The sequence below is a fragment of the Cetorhinus maximus genome, chromosome 6, assembly GCF_964194155.1.
Source record: "Cetorhinus maximus chromosome 6, sCetMax3.hap1.1, whole genome shotgun sequence".
NCBI classification, from domain to species: domain Eukaryota; kingdom Metazoa; phylum Chordata; class Chondrichthyes; order Lamniformes; family Cetorhinidae; genus Cetorhinus; species Cetorhinus maximus.
Genome location: NC_135884.1, coordinates 30,413,639 through 30,437,776, shown reverse-complemented (window position 1 = coordinate 30,437,776; position 24,138 = coordinate 30,413,639). Strand labels below are relative to the sequence as shown.

Here is a 24,138-nt window from a genome sequence, read left to right as displayed (position 1 = left end):
CCCCACTAGAGCTGTACCTTGAGTGTCCTGCCATCCATTCTTAATTAGCACATTTTCTTAGACAATATCACCACCTTCAACACCTCTTTGATCCTTTTGTCTGTGACATCTTTTGATTATCTGCTCCTATCACTGCTTGCTTGTCCCTACAACCACCCCACCCTCAACTTCTCTCCCCCCGCCCCCCCACCTTAAACCAGCTTATATTTCACCCCTCTCCTAACTATACTCAGTTCTGTTGAAGGGTCATGTGGACTCGAAACGTCAACTCTCTTCTCCGCCGATGCTGCCAGACCTGCTGAGTTTTTCCAGATAATTCTGTTTTTGTTTTGGATTTCCAGCATCCGCAGTAGTTTTTTGTTTTTATAAAAAAAGTGATGCTTACTGTAATGTGGGGATTTTAAACAGGAGCCTTTTCCCTCAGTGATCCATTGGTGGTTCCTGTACACAGATCTTGGTACAGTCCTTAGTTTGGATACTACACAATTCTGGAGTTGGTGACTTAACTGCATTGATCACCTAACATGGAAAAAGGAAAGCAGCAGATATTTTTTGGTGGAGTTATGTTGTTGGAGGAGTTGCTGAGTGGGCTACGCCAGGGGCTGATGTTTGGAATGCATTGTTTCTGGTTTAGAATTAATGGTTGAATTCATAAACTCAGCTCAAAATAGTCAAATTTGAAGGCGTTACCAAACTAGGAGGAGCACTTAATCCCGACTAGCGTGCTGAGGAACTACAAAATGAGTTGGAGAAATTAGTAAATAGATGAGACAATGACATTTGAAATTTAATGCATACAAACGTAAAGTGCTGATAAACATGGTAAACAGCAACTTACACTTATATGGCACCTTTAATGTAGTAAGACACTTCAAGGAGCTTACTGAGAGGTGATCTTTTGAAATATAAAATAGCTGCATAGAAAACATAGATTCAGAAAATTACTTCAGAGTAAACCATGTGAGTAGTACAAAAGATATGGGGTCAAAAATGATTCACGGCACTAAACTGGAGCAAATTGGACGCACAGACCAATCACTGTACTCCTGATTTCACGTTATGTGAAGTTTTGGATAGTTTTAAATTTGAAATTTACCTGCGTCTGTGGCAGCCTCCCAATAGTCCCCTTAAGAATGTAAAGAGAGGCGTAAAGCCCTTTATATTACAGAAACATTATCCCTGTTTTAGGTGATGTCAGGATACCTTTAAGTTGCTCAAACCAATACACCTTTGGGCGTGTATTCATCTGGAGGCTTCTCAGGTGAACCAGATGCAATGAAATCCAATTTCTTTCCCACAGTTGCAAGACAAACTTAGGGGCCCAAATCTTCCGACCAGGATTGGAAACCCTGGGCAGAATTTTTAGCTCGGTGGGCAGGTGTGCGCCTGACCCGCTCGAGTGTTAAATAAAGCGCATTGACGTCAGCCGAGTGTGCCGACGTCCACGTGCACTCTCGCGATATTTCGCTAGGCGGGCGCGCGATGGAGATGTAGGCACACCTGCCATTAATTAAGTGACCAGTTAAGGCCCTGGAGACACCAATTATCTCCATCTTTACGTAGCCTGTGCGATTTTTAGGCAGTTGCACGGGCAGGCGGGCAGGCCACAATTAGCAAAACCTCATCCACGGGCGGGATAAGAGGGGTCTGTGGCCATGTCAATGCGATTAGTGAGGAGTTTATGATATCACCTGCTGCTGGCTGCTTCTGTGAACAGGACAGCATCATCTCGCTTCAGAGCTGCATTCAGAGAATTTTGAGGCTTCAGTTCAGAGATCAATGTTGTTTTCCGAGCCCCCAGAGGATTCACACCGCGTGGGCCCTACCAAGTATCAGAATGCCTTCCCTGGTAATGGGAACTGTGGTCTCTGCTGGAGGCACCTCCTCTGAGGGGGAAGAGAGGACCAGAAGTGGGAGGAGGCTAGGTGTCCCTATGGTAGCTTCCAGGAGAGCGACCTGTGGGAGGAGAGACGCAGGCACAAGGGGCGCAGGGCCAACAGGAAATCCAAGGCGTAAGGGGCCGCAGAAGATGCCTCTATCCTTCTGCCAGGGTTTACAGGCAACAATGCAGCTACCTCAATATGTCCGAGGTGCAATGCCAAAGGAGGCTCCCATAGGAATCAATGTTAAAGCCGGAGTTTAGGTTCCTTTGGACACTTCTTGCCCGGAAAAGCCAATGTACAAGTTGAAATACTGTACTGTACATGTCTAGCAGCGTGCATTCCTAGCTGGAATAACTTGCAAAAGAAAATAAATCACTAAGTATACATTATATATACATTACAATTAGATAACACTAAATCACCCAAACAAGCCCTGAGTAGTGCAGTTTCTGTGTCTCACCCATAGCACTCCTGAACGCAGCTCAACTTTTTGCTCGCTTTCCTTTCCCACTCTGTCTCTCTCTTTCTCACCTTTCCACTCTGTCTTTGTCTACTTTCCCACTCTGTCTGTCTCTCTCCTCTCCCACTTTCCCTGTCTTTCTCTCTCTCTCCTTTCCCTGTCTCTCTCTTCTTTCCCTGTCTCTCTCTCTCTCTCTTTCCCTGTCTCTCTCTTTCTTCTTTCCCTGTCTCTCTCTCTTTCTTCTTTCCCTATCTCTCTCTCTCCTTTCCCTGTCTCTCTTTCTTCTTTCCCTATCTCTCTCTCTCTCCTTTCCCTGTCCCTCTCTCTCCTTTCCCTGTCCCTCTCTCTCCTTTCCCTGTCTCTCTCTCTCCTTTCCCTGTCTCTCTCTCTCTCCTTTCCCTGTCTCTCTCTCTCCTTTCCCTGTCTCTCTCTCTCCTTTCCCTGTCTCTCTCTCTCCTTTCCCTGTCTCTCTCTCTCCTTTCCCTGTCTCTCTCTCTCCTTTCCCTGTCTCTCTCTCCTTTCCCTGTCTCTCTCACTTTCCTTTCCCTGTCTCTCTCTCTCTCCTTTCCCTGTCTCTCTCTCTCTCCTTTCCCTGTGTCTCTCTCTCTCTCTTCCCCCTTTCCCACTCTGTCTGTTTGTCCCTCTCCCCCTTTCCCACAGTCACTGTCTCTCCCTCTTTCCTCCAGTCTCTCTCCCTCCTCTCTCCCCTTTCCCACTTTCTCTCTCCCCTTTCCTACTCTCTCGCTCCGCCTTTCCCACTCTGTCTGTCTGTCTCTCCCTCCTTTCCCACAGTCAGTGTCTCTTTCTCTCCCCTCCCCCTTTCCCACACTGTCTCTCTCTCTCTTTTCCCACTGTCTGCCTGTCTCTCTCCTTTCCCACTCTGTCTTTTTCTCTCTCACTCTGCAGAGCCCAGAACCCCTCCTGACAGTCTTCAGGGACTGAGCCCTTGTCCTGGGCTGCTGATTCAGCTGGGGGTTGGGAGGGAGCCATAGATGGAGCCGGGGGGGGTGGTGGGAGGGGGCACCCGCAATTGCAAATGAAGCTGAGGGATCCATGGTTGGAGCCCGGGGCCCCGCTCCCACCTCCTATCTGGATTACTAGCATTTCAACATCCAATTGGGGTCCGGCAGTTTCCTGTCTCTATCCTACGCTCCTACTTCCAGATCCCAGGCCTCGCTGTCCCCTGCAGCCTAAACCTGTGGTGACCTTGGCGGAGGCAGCCCTGAACATCAGAACTTGACGGTGGCTGGCCCAGAGTGCAGCGCGTGAGTTGGGGGCAGAGTGCAGATGACATAAAACCAAAAATAGTGACGCAACTTGGAACAACAGGTCCTGAAGCATAAACGGCTTTAAAGTGAAATGACAAGCGGTGCAACTTAAACTGAGGACTTACTGTATCCAGGTAGGAGACAGTAAGCATCCTACTCAGTGTTGGAGACTGTTTTCGGAGAGTCCCGGAGAGCAGGGAATTGCCCATTGGAAGTTCAAACTTACCGGGCAATTCCCACAGAAGCCGGAAGATCTGGGCCAGGATGAATGTCACCTGGTTCTCCTGAATAAAAAAAAAATGACATATGGGCTTAATGTTCAGTTGGGATAAGAAAGCTGAAAATGTTCAAATAATTTAAGAATCTAATGAATGCTATGACTGGAGAACTGTAGGATCTTTCTGGACCTCTATGAGTCAAGCTAGACCAATTATCATTAATGCATATATATCTTGCAGCATAAATGATCTTATTTCAGCGTATAAGAAAATACTGTGTAATCAGATAGGAACGTAAGAGTCTTGTGATGTCCTTGTTTTATAATAGATATGAAACTGAAGGAATGGATGAAAAGAACAATTTGCTTTAATGAAACCATATAAACATAGCAACCACACCAAACTATGAAAATAATAATTATGTAACGTTGTGAATAGATAAGCTTTTTGAACAATTCCTGTAATGACATAACAGCCTGTTTTTATTACTAAATTAAGTCATTTTTAATACAGAATGTCTTCTTTTCTTCAGGCGAGGCAGCTACTGCTCACTTGGAAACTGGTGGTTTTATCAGAAGTCATCCTGATGCAACTCACCCTGATATTCAGTTCCATTTTTTGCCATCACAGGTGATTGATCATGGGAGAGTCTCACCTAACATAGAGGCTTATCAGGTGAGGTCTTTACCTGTAGGAGTTTTCTTAACTAACTAAAGGCTGTAAGCTGAAGTAAGAACATGCAAATATAGTCTGAAAATTTTTCAGAAAATGTGGCCTATTTTCAATTCACTTGACATTGATGTTATTAAATTGTACTTTATGAATCATATGAAATTTAGCAGTGCCAGCATTACGATGACTTCTGTTATTAACTCTGCAATTTGTAAAGTGTTTGAAATGATTATTAGCCAAATTGTATTGAGCCTTTAACAGTTACAGTAAGTGATTAAAAATAAAAGGCTATAATTTAATTTGTGTTCAACAGACCACCATGAACTACTTGAAGTTTTCTGTCGCAGCAAATTATGGCATCTGACTGTAGTATAAATAGATATTCGTACGAATTAGGAGCAGGAGTAGGCCATTCAGCCCTTGAAGCCTGCTCCGCCATTCAGTAAGATTATGGATTATCTGAATGTAACCTCAACTCCACATTCCTACCTACCCTGATAACCTTTCACCCTCTTGTGAATCAAGAATCTATCTAGCTCTGCCTTAAAAATATATAAAGACTCTGATCCACCGCCTTTTGAGGAGGAGAGTTCCAAAGACTCACAACCTTCAGAGAAAAAATTTCTCCTCATCTCTGTTTTAAATGAGCGACCCCTTATTTTTAAAACAGTGACCGCGAGTTCTAGATTCTCCCACAAGAAGAAACACCCTCTCCACACCCACCCTGTTAAGACCCCTCAGGATCTTAAAGGTTTCAATTAAGTCACCTCTTGCTCTTCTAATTTCCATGGATACAAGCCTAGCCTGTTCAGACTTTCCTCATAAGACAACCTGCCCATTCCTGGTATTAGCCCAATAAACCTTCTCTGAACTGCTTCTAATCCATTTACATCTTTATTTAAATAAGGAAACCAGTTTTGTATACAATACTCCAGATGTGGTCTCACCAGTGCCCTGAAGAACTGAAGCATAACCTCCCTACTTTTGTAATCAATTCCCCACACAATAAATTATAACATTCTATTAGCTTTCCTAGTTATCTGCTGTATCTGCATACGAACCTTTAATGATTCATGCACCAGGACACCCAGATCCCTCTGAACCTCAAAGCTCCTCAATCTCTCACCATTTAGATAAAAAGCTTTTTTATCCTTCCTACCAAAATGAATGATTTCACATTTGCCCACATTATACTCCATTTTCCAGATCTTTGCCCACTTTCTTAACCTATCTATGTCACTTTGTAGCCTCCTTATGTCCTCTTCACAATTTACTTTCTCACCTATCTTTGTGTCGTCAGCAAATTTAGCAACCATTTCTTCAGCTCCTTCATCCAAGTCACTTATATAAATTGTAAGACGTTGAGGCCCCAGCTCTGATCCCTGTGACACACACCCCCACTTGTCACATCCTGCCAACCAGAAAAAGACCCACTTATGCCAACTCTCTGCTTCCTGTTAGCTAGCCAATCTTCTATCCATGCCAATATGTTACTGCCTACACCATGAGCTTTTATTTTCTGCAATAACCTTTGATGTGGCACCTTATCAAATGCTTTCTGGAAATTTAAGTACAGTACATTCACCGGTTCCCATGATTTCCCTTTCACAAAACCATGTTGACTCTGCCTGATTGCCTTGATTTTTTCTAAGTGCCCTGCTATAACATCTTAAATAATAGCTTCTAAAATTTTCCCTATGACAGATATTAGGCTGACTGGCCTATAGTTTCCTGTTTTCTGTCTCCCTTTTTGAATAAAGGAGTTACATTTGCCATTTTCCAATCTCATGGATCCCTCCCCGAATCTAGGGAATTTTGGAAAATTAAAATCAGTGCATCAGTTATCCCACTAGCCATTTCTTTCAAGACCTTAGGGTGAAGTCCATCCAGACCTGGAGATTTGTCAGCCTGCAGCCCCAACAATTTGCTCAATATCACTTCCCTGGTGATTGTAATTTTCCCAAGTTTCTCCCTCCCTTCCATTTCCTGATTAACAGCTATTTCTGGGATGTTACTTGTGTCCTCTATAGCGAAGACCGAAGCAAAATACTTGTTTAATTCATCCGTCATCTCCGTATTTTGCATTATCAATTCCTCAGACGCACTGCCTATAGGACCAATGCTCATTTTGTTAACTCTTTTCTTTTTTAAATATCTATAGAAACTCTGACTATCTGTCTTTATATTACTAGCTAGCTTTCTCTCATACTTTAATTTTTCCCTCATTAATTTTTTTGTCATTCTTTACTGTTCTTTATATCCTTTCCATTTTCTGATCTGCCACCCGTCTTTGCCTAATTATATGCTTTTTCTTTAAGTTTGATACTGTCTTTAACTTTTTTAGTTAACCATGGATGGTGGGCCCCTTGGCATTTTTCTTTCTCATTGTAATGTATATATTCTGTGTATTCTGAAATATCCCTTTAAATGTCTGCCACTGAATTTCTATTGACATATCCCTTAACTTCATTTCCCAGTTCACTCTGCTTTCATGCCCTCATAACTGCCCTTATTAAAGTTTAAAATACTAGTCTTGGACACACTCGTTTCTCTCTCAAAATGAATGTAAAATTCAATCATATTATGATCGCTGCTATCTAGGGGTGCCTTTACTAGGAGGTTATCAATTAATCCTGTGTTGTTGCTCCATACCAGGTTTAGTATAGCCTGCTCTCTGGTTGGCTGCAGAACGTGCTGTTCTAAGAAACTATCCCAAAAACATTCTGTGAAATCTTCATCTCCGCTACCATTGCCCATCTGATTTTTCCAGTCTATGTGTAGATTAAAATTCATATGTAAGACTCATATATTTCCTTCCATTCATGATTTTGTCTAATATCTCACTTTTTCTATTTGTTCATGAGATGTTTGACTCTGGCTAGGCCAGCATTTATTGCCCATCCCTAACTGCCCTTGAGAAGGTAGTTATATGTTCATAAGCCTTTCATAAATCAGAATGAGAACTTTTTGCATTCTAACTTTAGAGAAGAGAAACAAATGATTTTTTTAATGTAGGTTTAAAAATAGTATTAAAACCTATTCCTTCGAATAGAACTGGCAGCACTAAGAGGGAAGTCTGTATGGCATTATTTGGATAATGACTAAGATTATACTATTTTTAGTTTGGTGCCAATGAACAAGACTGATACATATTTGTATTCTTGAATTATTGATTTTGTTCTATGAGGAAAATCATGCATGGATATTTGCTCCTTTGTGAAATGGCCCTATTTTAAATTGTGCCTTTAGTTCTTAAACTGTTACTAAAACACTCTTGCTTTTCAGAAAATAAATTTGGAATTGCTGTTTGTTAGACCCTTGTTATGCCTTAGAAACCATTTTGAGTTTCTACTGTATTTATCATGTAGAGAGCAGTTTTATTTGAGATTCTTCCATTTTAGATTGTGAAATCAATGTAAAAACTTTAAACTGTAAAGAAATGAGCACTTTAGATCTTTGCCAATCAAGCCCTACCCTGATTGGCATAGCTAACTGCCATTTTAAAAAATTTGTTCATGGGATGTGTGTGTCGCTGGCTAAGCCAGCATTTATTGCCCATCCTTAATTTCCCATGAGAAGGTGATGGTGTGCTGCCTTCTTGAACCCCTGAAGTCCCTGTGTTGTAGATACACTCAGTGCTGTTAGGAAGGGAGTTCCAAGATTTTGACCCAGTGGCAGTGAAGGAATGGCAATATAGTTCCAAATCAGGATGGTGTATGATTTAGAGGGGAACTTGCAGGTGGTGGTGTTCCCATGCATCTGTTGTCCTTGTCCTTCTAGTTGGTAGAGATCACGGGTTTGGATGGTGCTGTTGAAGGAGTCATGGTCTGGCTAACTGCCCTGCAGATGGCATGACCCAGTGTAACATCTGTGCCTAATGTTTTGGATTCTTCACAATGACTGACTTTTCTTTGCTAGTTCATGTTTTTATTTTCCATTTTATCCTATCATTTTATTTGAGGCACTTACTTACTTAGTTTTTCATTGACGTGTGACATGTTATGCATGTTTATGCGTAATACATTTTGACTGGTTTACTTGCAACTTAGCTCAAAAATGCTGTTTGGTGTGTTGACTTTCAGTACTAATGTGATGACCCACATGTTGGCAGTGGATACATTCATGCCAGTAATTCTGCACAGTTACTTCTTGATCTCATCAATCTGATGACATTAAGCCCCTGGCCAAGATGAGATACTTCTCCACAGAGGGAACAAAAAGAGGAGTGTTTTTAGCCTTTACTGCTCTTACACAATTTCCAGGAACTCTTATAAGTGGGATTGGCAAAGATTCAGATGAGGCCACCTGCACAATTTACTTATTAATCTAGGAATGTTTCAGGAGGATTATAGGAAGCAAAATATAAACTGGAATAGTGACGAACCTTATTGGCAGAACCTTGCACTCAGTTCATTAAATGCAGGTTAAGGGTGGTCTTTTAGGGTGTAACCTAGTGACATATGGCAGAACTGTGGAGAGATATTGCTAGCATATTTTGTTGAGAGGAACCCTAACATTTTAAATCTATGGCCTATGTAGCACAATAGCTTCAGATTTCAGCATGAAGGACATTAACACAGGAAACTGATGTTTGAACAACTCTTGGCTGACTTCCATATTTAGTCTTCCTCAATGGTGCAATTGTCAATCTCAGTTGATTTAGTTGGTAGGGATTAAATAGTCTGAAAGGGCTAATTCCTATGCTATTCAAAAGTGAATTCTGCCTCCTGATTAAGGGGAATTTATGTTATGAGGGATAGCCTGATATTGAAATATAGGAAAGAATTAGAAAAATAAATATCAAGCATATATTATTTTTCATGATGTCTTTTACGAATGAGATAATTTGACATTTAATTTGGCCATATACCACAGACGCAGCTAAGCGATCCCACAGCCAAAGAATCAGATCAAAGCTCTGTAGTCCTATTGCAACCATTTGTGAATAGTGGTAGGCAATTAAACAGCTAACGACGGGAAGAGACTCCACAAACACACACATCCTGAATGATGGCAGAACCCAGCACTTATGTGCGAAAGGCAAGGCTGAAACATCCACAACCAACTTCAGCCAGATGCGCTGAGTAGATGATCCAACTTGGCCTCCTGTTGAGGTCCCCAGCACCCCTGATGCAAGTCTTCAACCAGCTTGATTCCCTCCACATGATATCAAGAAACGTCTGAATGCACTGGATACAGCAAATGCTATGAGCCCTGACATCCTGGCTTTGGTGATGAAGACTTGTGCTGCAGAATCAGCCATTCCCCTACCCAAGCTCTTCCGCTTTTTGTCTTGTTAAGCTTCTGTGATTCTGTGAAAAGGATTTCACTTCCTGAACATCCAACTGATTCGTGATCACAGAAGGCAGATCCTGCGTGTTTTTGTTAGGTACCCAGGAGCTCTCATAATTCACATCTTGATGCGATTGTGGCGCCACAGACCTTTGCGGGATCTCAGTGCTTAAAGGGCTGGCTTCTTGGGGACTTGGCTGATGATGCCTGTTCACCGTCCACATAGTGCTGCTCAAGAGAGATACAATGCTGCACATTCCGCCACCGGATCCTTGATAGTGCAAAAGATTGGCCTCCTGAAGATGTGTTTCCGATATTTGGCATACAAGGCTAGTGCCTAGTGCTGGAAAATGGGATTAGAATAGTTAGGTACTTGTTTGACCAGCGCAGACTCGATGGGCCCAACGGCCTTTTTCTGTCCTGTAGACCTCGATGACTCTAGGACCTCTTGCCTTTCCTGGATGGCCCGGAGGAGAGTCTCAACGGAGGTTTCGTGGAAGTGGGACCTAAGGTTGTTTGCATTTAGGGGCCACCCTGAACAGGTTATCCGGTGCACCTGGTCTGCAATGAGTGAATGCCTGTCCAAGTGCTCTTTAAGTATGGTGCCAGGACCTTCCACTTCCATGAGGTAGTGGTGGGCAGGTAACTTCTTGCCCGCCCTGCCGTGAGATTCACTGAGTTCCTCATGGATGCATAATTAATGAGCTGAAAAGTAGAAGATCGCACATGTTCAGCCGTCCCGCCACCTCGCTGGAATCATTCTGACTTTCCCACTCACCACTGGATTTAGTCTCCAGAATGGAAGATTCCACCCATTATCTCTGCCACTTAGAAGAACAAGGACAGCAGATACATGGAAGCACCACCTATTGCAAGTTCCCCTCCAAGTCACACACCATCCTAATTTGGAGCTACCTCGCCATTCCTTCACTGTTGCTGTTCCTTCACTGCTGCTGAGTGAAGATTCTGGAACTCCGTCCCTAACAGCACTGTGGGTGTGCCTACACTACATGGACTTCGGCAGTTCAAGAAGACGGGTCACCACCACCTTCTCAAGGGCAATTAGGGTTGGGCAATGAATGTTAACCTTGCCAGAACACCCATGTTCCATGAACAAATAAATTAAAACAATATCAGCGGTGCACCTATGATCAACAGATTAGGTTATCATCGGCACTTTGAGATTTATCATATCTACTAGCTATAACAGAGAAAATAAAACTTTGAACTCATTTCAATTTGATCAAATGCATTACCAGCATTTCAGAATTGATTCATAATGATTAACTCATTATATCAGAATTTATCCACATTTTAGTGGAAACAATTTCAAGTTTAAAACATGCATTTTTATCTTTGAAGATGACTTTTTCATAGATTTCTTTTGTAAATAGTATCATGAAGTACAATGAAAGAACTCCGCATGACATCAGTCGTCTCAATTTCTCTGCTCCTCTCACCCACTCTAACCTGTCTCTCTCTGAACTTGCTGCACTCCGTTCTCTCAGGTCCAACCCTGACATTGTTATCAAACCTGCTGACAAGGGTGGTGCTGTTGTTGTCTGGCGCACTGACCTCTACCTCGCAGAGGCTGAGCGCTAACTCGCAGACACTTCCTCCTACCTCCCCCTGGACCATGACCCCACCACTGAACATCAAGCCATTGTTTCCAGGACTGTTACTGACCTCATCTCCTCTGGAGATCTTCCTTCCACAGCTTCCAGCCTGATAGTCTCCCAACCTCGGACGGCCCGCTTCTACCTCCTACCCAAAATCCACAAACAGGACTATCCCGGCAGACCGATCGTGTCAGCCTGTTCCTGCCCCACAGAACTCATTTCCTGCTATCTTGACTCCATTCTCTCTCCCCCTGTCCAGTCCCTTCCCACCTACATCCGTGATTCCTCTGACACCCTACATCATATCAACAATTTCCAGTTCCCTGGCCCCAACCGCCTCCTCTTCACCATGGACGTCCAATCCCTCTACACCTCCATCCCCCACCAGGATGGTCTGAAGGTTCTCCGCTTCTTCCTCGAACAGAGGCCCGAACAATCCCCATCCACCACTACTCTCCTCTGTCTGGCTGAACTTGTTCTCTCACTGAACAATTTCTCCTTAAATTCGTCTCACTTCCTCCAAATAAAAGGTGTGGCAATGGGTACCCGCATGGGTCCCAGTTTTGCCTGTCTCTTTATGGGTTATGTGGAACATTCCTTGTTCCGGTCCTACTCCGGCCCCCTCCCACAACTCTTTCTCTGGTACATCGATGAATGCTTCAGTGCTGATTCATGCTCTTGTCTGGACCTGGAAAAAATTATTAATTTTGCTTCCGATTTCCACCCCTCCATCATTTTCACATGGTCCATCTCTGACACTTCCCTTCCCTTCCTTGACCTCTCTGTCTCAATTTCTGGCGATAGACTGTCCACCAATATCCATTACAAGCCTACCGACTCCCACAGCTACCTCGACTACAGCTCCTCACACCCCGCTTCCTGTAAGGACTCCATCCCATTCTCTCAGTTCCTTCGCCTCCGTCGCATCTGTTCTGATGATGACACTTTCAAAAACAGTCCCTCTGACATGTCTTCCTTCTTCCTTAACCGAGGTTTTCCACCCACAGTGGTTGACAGGGCCCTCAACCGTGTCCGGCCCATCTCCCGCGCATCCGCCCTCACACCTTCCTCTCCCTCCCAGAACCATGATGGGGTCCCCCTTGTCCTCACTTATCACCCCACCCGCCTCCGCATTCAAAGGATCATCCTCCGCCATTTCCGCCAACTCCAGCATGATGCCACCACCAAACACATCTTCCCTTCACCCGCGCCGGCGGCATTCCGCAAGGATCGTTCCTTCCGGGACACCCTGGTCCACTCCTCCATCACCCCCTACACCTCAACTCCCTCCCACAGCACCTTCCCATACAACCGCAGAAGGTGCAACACCTGCCCCTTTACTTCCCCTCTCCTCACTGTCCAAGGGCCCAAACACTCCTTTCAAGTGAAGCAGCATTTCACTTGCACTTCCCTCAATTTAGTCTATTGCATTCGCTGCTCCCAATGCGGTTTCCTCTACATTGGAGAGACCAAACGCGGACCGGGTGACCGCTTTGCGGAACACCTTCGGTCTGTCCGCAAGCATGACCCAGACCTCCCTGTCGCTTGCCATTTCAACACTCCACCCTGCTCTCATGCCCACATGTCCATCCTTGGCCTGCTGCATTGTTCCAGTGAAGCTCAACGCAAACTGGAGGAACAGCACCTCATCTTCCGACTAGGCACTTTACAGCCTTCCAGACTGAATATTGAGTTCAACAATTTTAGACCATGAACTCTCTCCTCCATCCCCACCTCCTTTCCGATGCCCCTTTTTTCCAATAATTTATATAGATTTTTCTTTTCCCACCTATTTCCATTATTTTTAAATGTATTTGCATCCATTGTTTTATCTCTACCTTTTAGCCTATTTCGATCTCTTCCCCCCACCCCACCCCTGCTTGGGCTATCTGTACCTTGCTTGTCCTGCTTTCTACCCTTAATGTCACCTATTATCACATTCCTTAGATAATATCACCACCTTCAACACCTCTTTTTCCTTTTGTCTATGACATCTTTTGGCTATCTCCACCTATCACTGGCCCTCTATCCAGCTCTGCCTGTCCCACCCCCCCTTAAACCAGCTTATATTTCACCTCTTTTCTATTTTTCCTTAGTTCTGTTGAAGAGCCATACGGACTCGAAACGTTAACTGTGTTCCTCTCTGCAGATGCTGTCAGACCTGCTGAGTTTTTCCAGGTATTTTTGTTTTTGTCCACAGAGATAATTCTGTTTGAAGTCTTCTTTTGCAGAATTCAAATGCTATGCATTTAACTTGCGAGGAAGTTGAGCAGTTGAACTTTAGCAGCTCCTAAAGAAAAAAACCTATGAATTGCAACTGCTGCCAAGTATTGTTGTAAATATAGTTCTGCTCCAAACTAATTGAGTGCCATCCTTTTTTTATTTTTTTTGCCTTTGAGAAACATTAGAGTGAAAAAGATTTTATTTGAAAGTCTGCATACAGCAAGTTAACAAAACAAACTCATTCCTAATATGGAAGTATAGGAAATGCTCAGCTGAGTGAAATTGAGGCCAGGCATTTTCAAACAGGGAGAAAGCATACAGCTAGCGAAAGGAGAACAACCCCCTCAAAGTTGGGCAGATGTACTTGGGGAGTGCTGAGAAGAAGGGGCACCTCTTTTAGTGTCAGTTACCTCATATTGACACATTGGTGGCCTCCCAGTCACCCACGTTGTTGTCAATCTTAGGACCAATTCACTTCCATTTCCAACAGATCAAAAAACTATTGTTAATAATTTATAAGTTTATCTGCCACTGGAGGGTTGAGATGAGAGAAAATTTATGTCTAAAAAGTCAAGGGGATAGAACAGTGTAGCAATTTTGGTATAGATAAGCAGAGTGTGACAGAAAAGGACAGAGATTTAATGATAATTAATCGGACAAAAAGCCAAAAAAAAACCTGGACCTGATGGCCTATGTCCTATGTCCTAGTGTTCTAAAAGAGATAGCTGCAAAAATAGTGAATGCATTGATTGTGAAATTCCAAAATTCCCTAGATTCTGGAGTGGTCCCAGTGGATTGGAAGATAACAAAAGTAATGTCGCTCTTCCAGAAAGGAGAGAGAGCAAAAATAGGGAATACAGACCAATTAATCTGGCATCAGTTGTTGAGAAAATGTTGGAACTCATTACTAAGGAAGTGGTTTCAATGCACTTAGAAAATTTTATATAATTAGAGTAACATTGTTTTCTGAAAGGAAAATTGTTTGAGAGAATTAGATTAGAGATTTTGAAAATGCACCTAGCAGGGTAGGTATAGGGGAACAAGTGGACGTTTATATTTCGCAAAGGCATTTGATAAGGTGCCACATGACATGTTGTTACACAAGAGAAGAGTTCATGGAATTGGCAATAACATGTTAACACAGTTAGAAGATTAGTTGAACGATAGCAACAAAGATTAAGAATAAACAGGTCAGATTTTCAGATTGCCAGGCTGTTACCAATGAGGGTTGGAGACCACATCCTCCAAGTACAACTGGACAGAGTGAGAGGGGCCACATTGTGAGACTTCACTTCAGTTGAAAGGAACTTCCCCACCCCGAATGTAAAAGCAAAATACTGCGGATGCTGGAAATCTCAAACAAAAACAAAAATTGCTGGAAAAACTCAGCAGGTCTGACAGCATCTGTGGAGAGAAAGACATAGTTATCGTTTCAAGTCCATTTGTTCTCGGAACGTTAACTCTGTCTTTCTCTCGCAGATGCTGTCAGACCTGCTGAATTTTTCCAGCAATTTTTGTTTTTGTTCCCCACCCCAAACGTGGACCCACCATTTCCCACCACTACATCCATAAGCAGTCCCCTTGGCCAACATCATTTAATAAAGGCCAAAAGCAAAAACCTCCACTCAATAACTTTATCCAGCAGTATATCAATAATGCAAAGAAAAGGAATGTTATGATCTTAGCTGATACTACTGGACAAGCCAAATCCCAGGGTGGAACCCGGCTTGGTAGATCCTAACTTTTATTTTTTATTTAGATATGTGGAGAGGAGCTACTGAACGCAGTCACAAGAGTCAGCTGATGAACTTTTAACAAAAACCAGAAAAGATGAACTATATTACAATACTCTTTCACCCACAACTATACCTTTACAGATATATACAGATTTGTAAGGATAACAAAAGTTACAAAAGCTATCTTATACTCTAATGTTCACAGTAGGTACAGAGTCCACGTAAACCACTAGGTGACCTGTGGTCAGACATACCACACTCTGAAACCAAGTGACAGATGCTATGGATCTCTCTTTAACACCTCCCCCCCCCCCCCCCCCCCGCCTAGACGTTTATCACACCGTGAGCCAACCAGCCTCACTGAACTCCATCTTTCACACAAGGGTTTCCAATCTCCACTCTCAAAGAACTCGCTTTGGAATCTTCTCCCAGACGACACTTTCTCTCGGATGCCTTCCGCAAGGGTCCACCTCCAGGGTTTAAAACTCTCCTTCCGATGTTCCTCTCCCCTGGGTCACCATGTGCGTTCAAGCTTTCTTCCATGCACTCTCTCTCACTGATTCAGCCACATCAACATAACACCACTGCTTCACATGCCCAAGATAAAGAGTTACAGACCTTCAGCTGCCTCCTTGCGCCTCCTCACACACCTATATCGCTTTAAATCTGTGTCCTGCGGCTTTCTCCCTTTAAGCTTGACGCTTGGAGTCATCTTCTGTCTTCCTTACTGTCATTTCCACAGAACAGAACCTTTTCTGGACTCCTGTTCTTCCCTCACTCCCCCCCTCAGATATAGCCCCTGCCCCATCCATGCTAACCCATGCTATCTCAAGCCCCTCTAACCAACGCCATGGCCCCTCATACCCTCCATGCCAACTTATCTCCTCCACCCATCCCTCATGGCCCTTTGTAGCCTCTATGCCAACTTAGTGTCAACTCATGCCAACCCATGCCCCCAACCACCACCCTTTGCTCTTCTGCCTGCCATTCCACTCACCCATTATCCACCATGGGCAGAGCTCTGGACCCATGCTGAGATTAAATGATGTTTTTAAGTGTGGAAGAATTCACTATTTTAAAAAAACATTTATTGATAAAAACCCATTCAGGACATTTAATTTCCTTTAATCCCATATAAAAACAGTCATTGGAATTCTGGTCCCACTTCAAAGAGTCTAGAAACACTTGGAGCTGTCAATCAAACTGTGAACAGAGAGGCACCCCCACTGTGATGATGGAAGGTTGTGAAATTATTCATGCAGCACTAATCCAGTAATGGAAACTCTCAGGGTTATGTCAACAGACAGAGTGAAAGAACAAACAGTTTTTAGATACTGCAGACATTTATTTTGCAATATTTAAAGGGCAGAGGTTTTAAATGCCTTGACAGTTCCTTTTGATAGTTTCAATGAGTTTATGCACTTTATATGCACATTAAAGTTTACTTTTAAACAATTCCTAGGGCAGTTTACATCCCCCAAAGGGCAGCTTACCTCTCCCAAAGGTCATCTGACTTCTCTGAAGGGTGTCTCAGGACCATATTCCAAAAGGGTATCCCACCTATCCAAGCAACTCCACAAAGTTTAAACCTGCTCCTACCAGATCTAATCTGCACATATCGTGTTTCCCAATCCTGGCTGACAAAAATCCAATATGACTGGAGGCAGTTGCTGTTTTATGTGGAATCATGGATGCGCTACTTAGAACCTGCCCCCATTCTCCCCACATCCCCCACGAAATGGTAGGTGCCAGTAGGTTTGGGGGCAAGACTTCTGGTTCCAGGCCTCCACAGCCATTTTCGGAATGACGGACAGGCTCTCCATCTTTATGAGAGTTCAGGCCTTTGTGTTTTGTTTTGTTCCTTGTGCTCATGTGCTTCATGATATTTCTTTCAGTTGCTGCCCTAAGATTTGGAATTTGACATCAGCTTCTGTGCTGTAACCATTCTATGATTCTATTTATCTGTGGTTCCATCTAGGGTGGAATGAGTTTGAAATAACAGTGAGACTGTAGAATCATGTAGCATGAAAGCACTGTGACAGCTTGCAGAGTACCTGCCATCCATCTGCATAATTTATGATCACATATAAGCTATGTGCTAATGGAGTAGAAATACTTTGTTCATTGATAGTGTAACATTGGTAAGGGAGCCCTCATGGCAATATAGGTTACATTGATGAGGCTTTGCACCTTGGGAAGCCAACCAATCTAGAAAAATTAAGATCTCTCTTTCGTTGATGTTCTTTAGCCTTAGAAACTGTGATGAAGCCATTGACTCTGGTAAACAAGTAAACAGCTGTGCGCAAAGATGCACTGTACAATGGCACATCTGATACTCGTCACTTGTGGCCCACCGAAAGAAACCACATTCTCATGCTGTCTTTGTGAATCATAAACAGTGAAATTAGAACTCCTTGGACGTGTTCAGGTGACTGTGGTGTGGTTCATATAGTTGACCTTTTGGATAGACATGGGGTCAGCAGGGTTCTCTGATGCTGGCCATTAAATTCCATTCCATCTTCTTTATCTAAAGATAGCTTCCTAAAGGAATGCCCCTCTTCCATATGTTTCTTTTTCCTTTGTGGGTTGCTTAAGTCCATTCTATGGACCCATGTAAATGATACATAAATTGGGGTAACTCCTAAGAATAGGCAAACTGCTGTATATTGAATACTTCACCTAAGGTAAGAAGCATGGCTGAGAATCACTATATTAAAAATCAAATAGTTGCAAAGAATTATGTTACAAATAGGTTTATAAGATTTCTATGTTTTGGGACTGTGCCTTTAGGGGAAAACTGAAGGAGGTCATCTGACCTGTTCTGAAGCCTGCCTAACAACAAGCCTGAGTGACTTGGCTGTTGGATATGAAACGGAGGTCCAGTTTGTTTGCTGGAAAGAAGGTGTAACGTGTACACACTTGGAGCAGCATCTGTGTATACAGTGGTTAGATTGCTAGTCTACAAAGTCCCAGGAAAAGTGTTGAGAATGTCGGGCTATAAACAGTTACGCTTTAAACTGTCCATTTACTTCCAAGATAAAAGAGAGTTGGGGTGTTTGGGATAGCCAATCAACATTTCTACCAGCATACAAGGCCCATGTGTTTCATGTTGCCATGGAGGTGGGCTTTGAGTCCTGTTGAAACCATTGTGCATGTTTTCCTTTTAAAAAAAAACCACCAAATCTTCCAGGATCTGTGAGGGAGCAGCTAGAGGCTAGGAGTCTCTGTGGCTCACCACTCAGGAATGTGGGTGGGAGTTCATGCTCAAATTGAAAAGGCCAAATACTTGAGATCTTGAAACGAGGCTGGGAGATTCTCCTAGTTTGCGCTAAAGGGAGGATCTCCAGGAAAAATGCCAGCATGGAAGACAGTTCTAGAATTAAAGGTTATCAAGCTGAGAAAGGAAAGGAATGGAAGTAAACCCACGAGAGCTAGGAATCACTTTAGACTGAGTCAGGGAAAATCCAATGACTAAGGGATAGTGTAAAGTATACCTGTTAGTGTTTTGAGGTTGTGTTAAGTAAAAGGGGAAAGTTCTGTTCTGAGCTTAAAGTGTAAGTTGTCTACAATAGTGTTTAGTCAAGAGTGCTGTAGTAAAAATCTTGTCATCTTTTCAGCTATCAACTGGAAGTTTGAATTTCTTTTTTTTTAAATTATTGGCCTCTTCGGGTTCATAATAATTATGATAAAAGTGAACAACCTTTTATTTTGTTCAGTCACTTTCGACCTTTTTGGATTTTCTTTTTAAGCTGCCAGTGCTGATGATATGATTAAAGGTACTGATTTGAAAAGCTTACTGAGCCCAATGGTTACTAAAATCTTGGAATGAAGTGAAGAAGGTACACCCTCCAATCCTGCAATTACCACATAGGCCAATTGAAGAGGAGAAGTTACACTCTCCGATCACACAGCGACCACAGAGACTCAGGCTTCCTTTACTCAGTTTTATTCAAGCATATGCAAGGGAGCTGCAATCATTCCTCAGAATGAAGACCCAGCTCCCAGATTGATTACATTTCATTACGTTTGTACTTTTTCTTATTGTACATTTGAGTATATTTGAATACATCCAATCGGTAACCAACACACCGGTCCCATGCTCACTCTATCCTATTGAGCACATAAAATGTGATTTTGCTAACCAATTATTCTAAAGGCTGTATACATAATTATATTATCCAATTAAAATTAAAACACGTATGCAAAGACCTTGGTTCTCTCAACTCAAGCCTGTTTGTGTTTCATCAAAGCCCCCTCTTTGCCCATTGTATGTCTTCCCATATCTAAGCTAAAAGCCCTTTCCTATGTGAGAGGGGAGTACACTTAATCTAATTTATGTCCTACTTTTGTCTCCAGTCTGACTCTCAAGGCTGTGCAATGTTCATCTGGTAATCTTCAACTCTTAATATGTTTAGCAGCCATGTCTGCCTGGAGATTTTAAGGGTTTTTTCAGTAAATTCTCACTGTATTTTTTTTAGCATTTTTAATTTCCCCCTAACAGAAGGGAAAGATTAAATCAAGATAGAGCAGCAAATAAAAAAGTGTAATCTGGTGGAGGTGAAGATCAATGTCAATGAGGTTAACGTTGAATAGAAGGTCGGATAAAAAGAAGGAAATTGCTAAGGTTTGGTGTACAGCACAATGGTTCCCTGGGATAACCTGAGGCATGAAATGTTTTGAGAGATGTTCTCCATCCACAAAACTAAAAATGAAGAGAAAATAAAATGAAGTAAAAGTGGGTTAATGGGGTGAATTAGTTATATAATCTGTTGAAAGATAATGAGACTTACTTGCTAATGGAAAAATCTTGAGAATGGATGGAAGTTGTTTTTTTGAGACTGGCCAAATGTTGTTGGAGAGGTGAATATCATCCTGTTAATGTACAAAAAGTAGATAGTAGCAGGACTAAAATCGTGTTGGGCCTTGACTCAGTGATTTACCATTAAAGGCCCACCTATTCTGACTTTGGGCAGAAAATCTGGTCTGTTTTGTGTTTAAAAGGATATTTGAAGGTCAGTTTGCAACTGGAGACAGAGTCTGTTTTATGTATTTTTATTGAACCATTATTTCTTTCGCAGACTTCTGAAATTATCGAAAACGTGTTGTAACCTTATCCTGCGTGCTGATATCATTTCCTCTTCTAAGTTTCTTGCAGTTTTCATGAGTCCATAAGCAAGGGCTAAAATTGAGTTGGGGGCAAAATTTATTCCTGAACATTATTTTCTTTCTTATGCATTATGGTCAGATTCTACACAGGATGATAGCAGAGTACTCTTTGTATGGATTTTATGAATATGAATTAACAGAAGTAGATAATATTCTATCTACTATCATGGAATAGTCGAATGTTGATGGCCTTTCCCTTCTGAAACTTTATAAATGTATATTTTATTTGTAATGTTTGGAAATAATTGTAAAATGTTATAACAGTATGATTATGATACAAATGCAAGATATAATGGATCCTGTGTTGTGTGCCTTCAACACATAAGGCATGAGAAAAAATGTAAAAGCAATGCTTCACTCACCGTATAATTGGAGCCGTGAGCGAATTTTAAATATATATGTAAAGTTTTGCTTCCTCCTGAAGGTATTGTAAATGATTGGACTTGACACTGTCTATTAGGTTTAATTTTTTTATATTTTGTGCAGGATGAATTAAAGTTTTAGAGATAGAATTATAGGATGCTGTACACTGCAAAATCGATCACAGTTCTTTAAAATATTTCATTTGACTCTTGTTAGGTTCATGTGGGCTCGATGAGACCCACGAGTATGGGCTGGCTGAAGCTCAAGAGTGCAAACCCCAAAGATCATCCAATTATTGAACCAAACTACTTATCTACAGGTGGTCTTTTTTTTCTGTTTTACAGTCATAATAAATTACTGTTCTTTTACATTTGTATAATGTTTAACTAAATATGCTGATGTGACATCACTCTTTTTTGGGAAAAAAAAAAGCTGGTTTTACTTGAAGATAGCCAGCTTATATCATGGTTTCCCCAGTACTGGGTAGCATCAATGGCCAGAATTTTCCAGGCCCTTTGGGGATGGGCTGAGAGATGGGAAGGCTGGCAAGACGGCACAGGATGGTGGCCTGATGTCTTGCCACTGATATGCATCTCATCAGTGGTGGAAAAACTCACAGAATGGGGAGACCGCACATGAAAACTGGAGGCCTCCCAGTAGGCCCCAGGGAGAGGACCCTAACCCCTGCCTCCTATCCCCAATGACAATGGCTGCCCCTGCAACAGTGATGTTGCCAGAGCTCCACGATGCACCCCCCCCACCGCCCCCCAACCACATTACGGCTTCCGTAACCTACCTGAAATCTCTTGAGTGTCCCTGGCACTTGAGGTGCCCTCTCCTTGCAGCTGCAGCTTCATAAATGACTGTTAAGCTGCCAGTCCCCTGGACCCCAGGCATCACCGCCCGCCGAAGCTGGGTCACCTCTTGTATTCGGCCCTGGCAGTGGAACGTCTGCCCCCTTGCCAAAATTCAGCCTAATATTTCAGTGTAAAGCAATTCTTTTTCTGTTTGCAATTTTTACAGAAAAGGAAGCCTTAGTTGCAGAATTTTGCTCTTATAAGACAAAATATATTAATTCAAAAGGAAATAGGCTCCTCCTGTATTTGTGTTTTACGTATTTGCGCCAAATTACTTTTATTTAAATGAGACAAGAATTAAAACATTGTTCATTTTGCAGAAACTGATGTCCTGGAACTTCGTCAATCGGTGAAGCTAACTAGGGAGATTTTTGCTCAAAAGGCATTTGATAAGTTCCGTGGTCGAGAGGTAACACCTGGCAGCCGTGCACAGACGGATAAGGAAATCGATGCTTTTGTGAGAGAAAAGGCTGATAGTGCCTACCATCCATCGTGCACCTGTAAAATGGGCCAACCATCTGATCCTATGGCAGTTGTTGACCCTGAGACTAGAGTTATAGGGGTGGAGAACTTACGGGTTGTAGATTCTTCTATAATGCCAAGTGTTGTTAGTGGCAACCTAAATGCCCCCACAATCATGTTGGCTGAGAAAGCTGCTGACATAATCAAGGGATGCCCAGCACTCTGTGACAAGGATGTTCCTGTTTATAAGCCCAAATCTTAGACATTCAGTGGTACAAAGGTTTTAATTTTAAATACTCTCCTATCACATGAGAAAAAGTTAATTTTTCTTCGCCAGTGAAAAGACAAATAGAATATTTAAAATCATACTTAATACAAGGAGAAAACCTGAGTACTTGTTAATTACCTGTTTGATACAAAATTTCTTGAATTCAACCTAGTTTTCTATTTTGTATGTTTTTTTTCTTATTTTACTTTATTAAATTTCCCTTCATTGTGTCAATTACAAATTAAACAGCAGGTTTTACTTAATATTATCTCTGATGTTATGAACAAGGTTGAACCCCAACTGAAGTAATAAGGATTTTGGTCTATTTATGCATCAGTTGTGCATATTCCACTGTAAGATTGCACGTGCAGCCACATTTGTATGGGGAGTGATGCGGGTGCTTGTGGTTATGTAAGACGTTTCTTTGTTGGATCAACTATTTAAAGCGAAATTTACCTTTTTAGTTGAAGTATCACCTGCCTGTTCATTCATATTTAATTTATGTTGATTCTGAATTGTGATAAAGTAAAAGCTACAAAAGTGAAATTTTGTTGGTTCACCATGAGGATCGTAGCAGGGGAGAATGGGAATGAATAATGCTATAGATTTCTCAGCCAGTGGTTATAATATGACACATAAACATAACTTTGTACAATAGCAGAATTTCCAGACTCCACAAGGCAAGTTATACAGAGGGCCTTTCACATTGGGTAGTAGACATGAGAAATTGAACTCACTTGCAATCATTTCCAAACTATGATCAAATAATTAATTTACTAGCCACATAAAATGAAAAACTGCCATCATTTCACCAAGAATAAGATAGAACAGTGTGCTGCCTGTTCAAGAACTTTCTGCCATGTCTGGGTCAAGTGATAATGTTTCACCACCTGTGCTAAATGAGCCTTCGTTCTTACTTCTGCTTTTTGTCTTTTTTTTTCTCTCAGCAGCAACGTCTGTTTCCAGTATGTCAATAGGTTATATTGCTATTTTTCTGTTGCGTGGTTGTGTTCGCATTATTATCCCCTGCAGTCCATCTTTTTGTGAGTTACTTTGGTCCTATCCAAGAGGAGCATGCAGTCATTGTCAGTTCATGGTCTCCATTTATTGCTGTGGATGTATTCTATAATTGAGATCCTTGATACTTGCCCTCTGCCCTGCATCTTGGGAAAATGTGATACATGGGCTTGGATTTTCCGTGCCCGCCAGCGTTGGGCGTGTTCAGTGGCATGAGCAGACAATATGGCATGATCAATTTCACAATGGCGTGAAACCAGTTTGCGATTGTCCGCTCAGCCCATCGATGGCGGGCCGCATTTCCTGTCATTGGACATTGGGAACCTCATTGTAATACATCAGCATATCATTATAAGGCCAGCCCGCTGGATTCATCCCCCTCCCACACTGGATCGTCTGCCCACGTCGGCGGGAAAACACGCCGAAGTGTTTCACAACAGCACATAAGCAACGTAGACTTGGCAGGCTGCACTTCACTCAGGACTTCAAGGTTTGTTTCCCTACCTTGCTTCAGTCAGCACTTGCAGTCATCAGCACCAGGCTTCACAGACAGCACCACGTAACTTTTAGGGGGGGCTCACGGGTAGGCCTCTACCTACCAGATCAGCCATATGTGGGTGGCTTTTCAATGGCT

At 42.4% G+C, this 24,138-nt stretch overlaps 1 protein-coding gene across 3 annotated transcripts in view; it reads left to right on the top strand.

Moving 5' to 3' along the window:
* The window catches only part of chdh (choline dehydrogenase), a 49,571-nt gene extending 26,538 nt beyond the window's left edge, over nt 1–23,033 (top strand). For all 3 annotated transcript variants that reach the window (XM_078543503.1, XM_078543504.1, XM_078543505.1), the window contains exons 6-8: nt 4,362–4,504; nt 21,117–21,219; nt 22,078–23,033. In XM_078543503.1, coding sequence (XP_078399629.1) covers nt 4,362–4,504; nt 21,117–21,219; nt 22,078–22,481 — 650 coding nt within the window. In that variant the 3' untranslated portion in view covers nt 22,482–23,033. The remainder of the gene's footprint in view (nt 1–4,361; nt 4,505–21,116; nt 21,220–22,077) is intronic.
* The last annotated feature ends 1,105 nt before the right edge of the window (nt 23,034–24,138 follow it).